At 58.3% G+C, this 8127-nt stretch overlaps 1 protein-coding gene across 7 annotated transcripts in view; it reads right to left on the bottom strand.

The window, feature by feature from the left end:
* Positions 1–753: 753 nt before the first annotated feature.
* The window catches only part of GRK5 (G protein-coupled receptor kinase 5), a 204280-nt gene continuing 196906 nt past the window's right edge, over positions 754–8127 (bottom strand). For 5 of the 7 annotated variants that reach the window (XM_057506389.1, XM_057506386.1, XM_036899096.2 and 2 more), the window contains 4 exons: positions 5281–5418; positions 4000–4137; positions 3322–3453; positions 754–1170 (listed from right to left, as the gene is read on the bottom strand). In XM_057506389.1, the coding sequence (XP_057362372.1) occupies positions 1072–1170; positions 3322–3453; positions 4000–4137; positions 5281–5418 (507 nt within the window). In that variant the 3' untranslated portion in view covers positions 754–1071. Of the gene's footprint in view, positions 1171–1363; positions 1584–3321; positions 3454–3999; positions 4138–5280; positions 5419–8127 lie in introns of those variants that run through there. The other 2 variants (XM_057506387.1, XM_057506388.1) reach the window with 2 other exon arrangements.

Raw genomic sequence — 8127 nt, 5'->3', positions numbered from 1 at the left:
GCCCGAGACCCCATGACCCCAGAACGTGCCTGGAGTCCTGGGCCAAGCCTCCCTCCCACTGTATAGATGCACTCAGAACACCTGCTGGCCCCAGCTCCCTGGTGCGTCCACAGAGTAAGGGTTTGGAACACCTTAAGTTGCTTAACTCCTTATCATTAGCATGCTGCTCTTAAAAACAGAATAAAACAAAAATCCCCCAACACAAACCTCCTGAAAACAAACTGGCTTTAGCAGTCAGAACCTGCTTAGAAAGAAGCCCAGAGACCACTGTGCGGAAGACACACAGCTCCTCGTACCAGCTGCCCTCCGGGAGGAAGAGGAGGCCAGGGCTGGAGCCACAGAGCCTCTGAAGGAGAGGTGCGCACCCCGAGGGAGCGGCCCCAGACAGCCCCCAAGACCCCAGCAGGGGGGGCGTTCCGGCGGGGCCACGTCCGCGTGCGTCAGGGCATTGAATTCAGGCCCTTACGGGTCAACAGAATGGTGCTATCAGGGAAAGGTTATAGAGATGGATACAACCAATCCTTTAAAAGTAAAATGTGAATCATTTTCTACATTTAATAGAAACATTTTCTCATTGGAGGCTCTGGAAGTCTTGAGTCACATTTTTTTTTTTAATCCACCCCCCCACCCCACCCCCGACTCTAAAATGTCCTGGAACGCATGGCTTAACAGTGGCTGCACAGAAAATATACACCCTCAGAATCTGACTTTCATTTAAATACAAATATACAAAATGTAAACTGAGACAATAGAGAAATTTACAAAACTTTTCTTTAAAAATAATAAAGACAAAATTCAGTTCTAGTTATGACGCTGTTAAAAATACGTGCAAGTTGTATCCAATTGGATTTCTATTGCAATGTTCGACAGAGACAACTCCAATCTGCCTCGGCTCGAGGGCCACCTCTGAAAACAGACCTGAGTGGAAATCTCTCTGAGAAACCTGGAGGCCCCCGGTGGAGGGATGGGTGGCCTCTTTCCCCAGCTCCGGAGGGCTCCCTGCCCACAGGGTCCACGTCTGAGGAGAGGAGTCTGTGCCGGTCCCGTCGTGGACGCCCAGCTTAGCTGCAACTAGCTGCTCCCGGCAGAGTTGGAACTGATGTGGTTTGAATTTATGTGGTGGTTAAAACTGGTCTTGGAGTTGGGCGTTCTCCTGGAATTGTTCTGGTGCTGGGAAGGGGGCAGAAGGGAGAGTCAGTCCTCACGGACCAAGCGTGGGGCCCACATATCACAGGGGCCGCTGAGTCTGAACTCAGGGCCATGGTCAGGGGCTGCCCTCCAGCTCCGCCTCTTGATTCTGGGGCCTTTTGCATCACCCCCTGCGGACCCAGGGCCAGAGGCCACCCCCTGGGGCAGAAGGCTTCACCTGGTGCCTGGGAAGCGCTGTGGAGATATGAGAAACCCACGGCAGGGAGGAGGAGCCCCTCCTGTAGTTCCCGTAGGGTTAGGTCTTCAGGCCCGGACTTAGAGTGCCTGGGTTTGAATCCTAAAATCTGTCACTTAGCTGAGTGACTGCGGGAAGGTTATTGAATCTCGTGGTTGCCTCGCCTGTCTTGCGGGAGGAGAGGGTCTTCTGCACGGGGCTGGTGAGAGAATGAAACGAGGGCCTGTGCGTGAAGGGCTCTGGGGAGGGCCTGGCCCGGGACCACGCTGCTTGTTCTCAGGGCTCCTGGTGCCTTCCCCGCATTCCCGGGAGTGCGCGCCCTTCACATCACAGGGATTAGGAGAGAGGCCGAAGCGCCTGCTCCCTCGGTGGGGTGCTGGGTACTGTGCTGAGGGCCACAGTCCTCCGCCTCGCTCCTCCTCTGCCCCGTTCTAGCATCTGATCTTGCAGGCAGCAAAGGGGGCTGCACGAGGGTCAGTAAACCTCCAAGACGCGTCAGGCCCGATTTGAACCCGGGTCCGTGAGCCTCCACAGGAAGTGCTCCTCCCAGGACCTGGGGGGGCTCTGCCATGGGGTGGGGAGGGCAGAGGTCCTTTCTTTCTGGAACTTCGATTTTACTGGGTGGAAGCATTTAAAAATTATGTTTTTACAGTACACAAACATGGGTATATTACAGAATAGAGTGTGAAACTCACATGAAGATTTTAGATAAAACTGCAAACTTGGCCTCAGTCTGCATTTTCTCTCCATGTGCCTGATCTGCATTCCCTGCCCTGTTATTCCCAGATCCCTCACAAGGGCTCACCAGCTGGGTGACCTTGGCAAGTTCCTTGCCCCTCTGCCTCAGTTTCCTTATCTGTAAAATGGGGTAATGGTAGCACATCCTGGCTTACTTCACCAGGATGCGCAAAAGGAGGGACCCCGGTGTTGTCTGCTGATGCATCTCAAGTCCTTAGATATGAGCCCAGCACATAGTAGGCACTGAATACACATTGGCTGAATGAATGAACTGTTACGTGAAGGCTCTTACGCAGATTAAGAGAAGCCCCCCAGCATGGAGCCTGGCTGAGAGCAGAGGACCATAAACAGCCAGCTCACCCCATCATCAGGGGACATGGCTGGGGGCCTGGCGACCAGAGCCACACCTGCCTCGCCTTCTCTTCTCCTTGGGGAGGCAGGACGTGAGGACCTGGCTGTGGGACCAGCAGGGGGGTGAGGCTTCTTGAAGGGCCAGGCCAGGGGCGGAGGCTATGGTGGCCGCCTCGGTGGTCACGAAATGGGGTGGGGGCCCCAGGGGTCTCTCATTTCCATGGGCCTGCCAGGCCCTTCCTGGGACATTTCTTCCATGTGGGTCACACCAACCATTATGCAGGGACAGGCTCCTAGAGGCTGCCAGCTAAGGGCACAGCATCAAACTACAGGGTCCCCCCAAGAGCCAGGAGGTTCTGGGGGAATCCCTCTCCAGCCCCTTGTGCTTTATTGTGCTACATCTTTCCCTACAGAACTCAAGTCTTTACAACAGCCACATAGGGCGTGGTGCTCTATTGGGGCAATCCTGCCCCCAGGGGACACTGACGATGTCTGGAGACATTTTTGTTAGTATAATGGGAGTGGATGCTAATGGCGTCTGGTCGGTGGAGGCCTGGACCCTGCTAAACATCCCCCAGCGCATGAGACAGCGCCCCACGACAGAGGGACCCAACATCAGTAGTGCCAAGGCTGAGAAACCTCCAGGAGGGGTAACCTTTGGGCCGCCCTGTCCTTCTGCCCTGGGGATCCGTCAGCCAGTGGGTTTCCAGGGGCTTCAGCCAGGCTGCATGGCCCTTCCAGGCTGCCAGAGCCCCCCCCGCCCCCTCAGGCCCTGCCAGTGGGTAGAACTCTGCCACTAGGATCATGGAAGCATGTGGGCCAGGACAGCCGGGCACAGGGGCTCTCACCTGACGCTTGAAGATTCTCTGCAGCAGCCCTTTCTTTGGCGGGTCTGGAAGGTGACTTCTGTTCAGGTCCGGCGAGAGGGTACCGTTGGGCCCGAACACATTCAGCTCCTTAAAGCACTCTGTTTCTATCATCTGGAGAAGTGGTGCAGAAACACAGGTGGTGGTGTGAGGGGCTGTGTTCGTCATCTTGAAATCCCAGCGGACACCCAACCCTGAGCCCGATCCTAAGAGGTCCCCCACCCGCTCTCCACCTGCTGGGGGTCCCAGGACCCCTGGCCCCCCCATGGCCTTGCATGCCACCGGCCCTGAGAAAGCAGAAACCGTCTGCAGGGCTGCGCTCAGGGTCCGGGCCCCAAACCCACACCCCATCTCCTTCACCCAGCAGAAGCCCAGGTCACCCACATGCTCCAGACACTCTCCCCTTTTCAGGACTTCAGCCCCTCTTTCCACCCCACCTTTCCCCTGTCATCCAAACCTGCTCCAACTTTCCCCAACACCTGTGCCTCCAGCTCCTGCCCCATTTTTCTCTTCTTTCCAAAGTTCTTGCATCTAGACAGGCCCCCTGGTCCCTCCTGATCACCGGCCCCAGGTACCAGTTCAGGCCACAGGGACTCCAGACCCTCCAGGCCTCATGATTCCCCTCCTTTGGGTGGAGGCTGGAGACCCTGCCCCACTCACCTCGCTCTGCCAGGGGATGGACACAGAGCCCGTGGAGAACTTGGAGTAGAAGTCGTCATCCGTGTGGTCCAGGTTCACGCCCTTCACGGTGGAGAACTGCTCGATGTCCAGCACGTCCTTGCAGTACACGGCTCGGGGCTGAGGCAGGCAGAGTGCTTGGTCGGTCACACAGGGCCCTGCCCAGTGTCCGGGGCCCCCAGCCCAGCCGTGGGGTCATGATGCAGGAGCAGAGGGGGTACCTTCCCAAGGCCACCCCCTGCCCCAAGAACAGGAGCTGCCCTCTCAGATCTGCCACGGCCCAGCCCGTGTGGAATGAGAGCTCAGGGTATCCAGGCACCCCCACCCGCACCCCCTCACACACACCGCAGGCACCCCACGTCTCTGCAGGCTGGGCCCGGACTGGCGGGAGGCCCTTCTCTGTGAGCCCACACTCCTGGGCACCTCTGGATGCCCCCTCCCTCACCTCGCCCTTATCATCAGGTAGTCTTTGTTCCCCTAAAGCCCCCAGGTCAGGCTGATGGAAACGTTTTGAAGGGCATCTGGTCAGAACGAAGGCTGGCAGTTTGGGGCCCCAGGTCTGCCCTCCACAGAGGGAAGGAAGGATGGGCACCCAGGGCCAGACCAGGGCGTGAGAGGGGCGCCGTGCCACTGGACTATGCAGCCGACAGAGGGTGTCCCAGGAGGACCTACCCCCACAGACTCTCCTCACACTACAGGGGGGTGAGGGGCGGGGGCTTAGCACCCAGGCCCTGCCACCAGGTCTGGGGACCCAGCAGTGGTGCTGGAGCTTTGGGAAAGTCACAGATCCCTGTGGGCCTCAAGTTTCCTCGCCTGCACACTGGGGCTAACACGGCACCTGTAAGCGTGGTAACCAGGAGTGGCTGTTGCTATGACAGAAACATCTTTTATTACATTTTATATACTATCTTATCCCTCCCTCACCCAGTGCACGCACACTGGGGGCTGCACTATGCCAGGATTCTCAGGGATGAATCCCCTGGGCCCTGGCCCCACCCTTCAGGAGTTCAAGGTCGGTGGAGCAGGCCTTCCAGGGACTCAGGAGTCCTGGGGGTCTGGAGATGAGGACTTCAGAGGAGATGACGCCAGGATGTGGTTGCAGAGGACCCCCAGAACTGGGGACATGTCTGCTATTGGAGGGTGGAGGCCCCCTCTTGCCACGGGTCTCTGCAGCCCCTGACCGGGGGCCCTGCTCAGATACGGGGCTGTGTCAAAGGCAAGGAGGGGTGTCCAGGCTCGGTCCTGCTCGGGGAGGCCACTCACATCTGGAATGAAGGGGGGGTCCAACATCCCGGCTTCTAAGCGCTTGAAATTCATGTTCCTGAAGAAGGGGTGCCTCTTGACCTCCGCAGCCCCCTCCTCCTGGCAGCCCAGTCTCTGCTTTGCGTCTTTGGTGAGCAGCTGTGACAAGAGAGCCCCAAGAGGCCATGCCAGGTGGGCCTTTCCTCCTGCCCAGAGGCTGGAGGGACCAGCGGCTTGGAGAGCCTGTGGTCGCGCCCTTCCACAGATGTGCCCCGAGCCTCCCAGATGTCCCTCCACCAGCCTCTGCAGCGGCTGCACCACCCCCAGGCACCCAGGGGACGCTGCCACCCTGCTCGGGCCTGTTTCAGGGTCGCCTCCTGAGCCACTGTGAGCTTAGATGCCTACAGCCTCCAGGGCAGGCTGGCTGCTCCTCCCACTGCTGTCGGTTGGATTGGCACTTCCGTGACAGGTAAGCTACAAAGGGCGGGGACCACACCTATAGGTCTCTCCTGCTCCTTGCCTCTGGCCCCAAGGATGCTGCAGACCTGGAGCTGGCAGGTGTGCACGTCTGTGCTGAGAGGACGCTGAGGGTCCAGCCTCAGCAAAAATCATGCTCAGAGGGCCCCTAAGGGCAATACAGACACAATGCCTGGTGCCAGAGGAACAGGAATTGGCGGCCAGCTGCAGGAGCAGGCAGCCGGGTGTGCTGGGATGGGGGAGGGCCACCAGGAGCAGGCAGGGCGTCAGCCCCTCCCCCGAAGTCTCAGTGTCAAGCCTGTCTGTCTGTTTTCTCCCTGCCCCATGGAGCATCGCACCTTGTATGCAGCTGGAACCTACTGTTTGCTTTGAGACTAAAATCAAGGTGGGCAGCCTGCACTGCAGAGGGAGTCCTGCCCTTCTTGCACCAACACCCTGTGCCCTCTGCTTGCAGTGTGAGCTGGGGGTGCAGGGGAGAGTCAGTGGGTGGGTGGGCCTCCTGGGGGAGGCTCTGAAGGACCACTCCTATTCCCCCTCCGACGAAGGAATCAAAGGGCGCAGAGGGGCAAGCACCAGGTCACAACATTGAAAGGACTAGGCTGTGAGAGTTGCTCACATGTCACCCTCTGGTCCACCAATACCCAGGTGTGTTTTGCCCAGTGGGCTGGTGGGTGGGGCCTCAGCCTCTTCTCCAGGGGCTCTGCTTTTCCACAAAAGCTTCAAGAATTGGGCTCTGCTGCGCCCAAGCTCCTCCTTATTCTGAGAAGTCCCAAAGAGGTGAGGCTCCTCTCTGGGGGCTGGACCTCCCAGCTGCAGAGCCTAGCGCCTGTGGGGGCTGGCCAGACAGATGACATGGACAAGGACAATAAACGCAAGGGGTGGGCTGTGCCAGGTGCCCATCAGCTCTCACCAGGCAGCAATGGTGGCCAGTGCCCAGGGCTTCTGCTTTTTTTCAAGAGAGGCCAGAAACTCCACGTTTTTATGTGTAATCTCTCCAATTTTAAATCTTTAACTCACCATTCACCTCTTTATAAAACACCATGCAGGTGGAACTAAACACTCACCTACATGCTGCTTGTTTGCAACCAAGATGTCAGGTGTGTACCAGGAGAAGCAAGAGGGAGAGATGGTGTGAGCCGGGCAAGGGGGGCAGGTGGAGTATGCTTCCTGGAGGAGGAAGACTAGAAGGGCTGGAAGGAGTGGGTCTGCGAAGGACCAGAGGGAGGCAGTTGGAGGCAGGTGGGGAAGGACCAGTGTTGGGACTCAGCAGGACCTACAGTAGATGGGGGCTGAGGTCCGGGCCTTGGACCAACCCAGGGAACAGGGCAGTGAGATGCATGGATTTCTGGACCCCAAGGGCAGTGGAAAGGGCCTTGTGGCTGCCAAGAGGGACCAGGGACCAGCTTCCTTGCTGTTGGTGGGTGGCCTTCTTAGGCAAGCAGGGTAGAGCTGCCAGAGCCTAGAATAGCCCAGAAGCCTCCATGGTCTCCTCACATTCAGGCCCTCCTGTGTCCTGAGCTGATACCTTTTGGGGGGACAGGGCAAGCCTGACAGACAGGCTGTGGGTAGGTGAACACAAGAAACTCAAGCCCAGAGTCCCAAGAGACCAGGGGCATTTGTATGAAGAGAGAGCAAGGCCAGAGCCTCTGGTGGTTCTTCCAGCAGAGCAAGATGCAGGGCCGCTCGACCCTCTGCACCCACAGACCCTGGTGTGCCCAGAGCCCCAGGCTCAGCCACTGCCTTTCCCGTCGTGGCCACCAGGGGGCAGCAGAGGGAAAGCAGTGCCCCCCCCCCCCCCCAAAAGCTGGTGCCCAGGATGACTGCTGGCAGGGAGGGAGCCTGCTCTGCCTCTCTGTCCCCTCAGCACGGCTCATGTCCCTGTCGGAGTCTCTCAAGACTTGCTTCTCTGGATCCCCAACCCTGACCTGGGCCATTTGGTGGGGCTCTGACCATGGCAGATGACTTCCCTCTTCTGTCCTTCGCCCCAGTCTGGTCTCGCTGGATAGATGCCCGCCTCAGGTTTCAGATACCTTAAGACCCCACGTTTCCATTTACCTTGCTGGCTTCCTCCTCCTGCCTGCCAACCCCAACTCTGGCTGTTGTGACTACCTGGATTTCAAGGGGACCCTGGGCATGTAGGCAAGCGTCTGGCTGCAGACTGGCCCACAGGCCATGCAGGTTGGGTTTGCATCTGCGTGTGTCCACTGTGCCTCTCAGCGCCTCACACACATAAGTGACAGATCTACAGTTGCTTTCTTTCGGAAGTGATTGGAGGGCGGGCCTTGCCCCAAATCCTTCCCATGGCTCTGTGACATCAGACTGATTGGTAAGAGGAAGTGGTCATGCAGTGGTAGACAGCTCCCAGGGGGCCTCCTGGGGCTGCAGAGCTAT

The sequence above is a fragment of the Manis pentadactyla genome, chromosome 8, assembly GCF_030020395.1.
Source record: "Manis pentadactyla isolate mManPen7 chromosome 8, mManPen7.hap1, whole genome shotgun sequence".
In the NCBI taxonomy this organism is placed as follows: Eukaryota; Metazoa; Chordata; class Mammalia; order Pholidota; family Manidae; genus Manis; species Manis pentadactyla.
The sequence above is the reverse complement of the archived record's forward strand: the minus strand, read 5'-3'. Positions and strand labels throughout refer to the sequence as shown.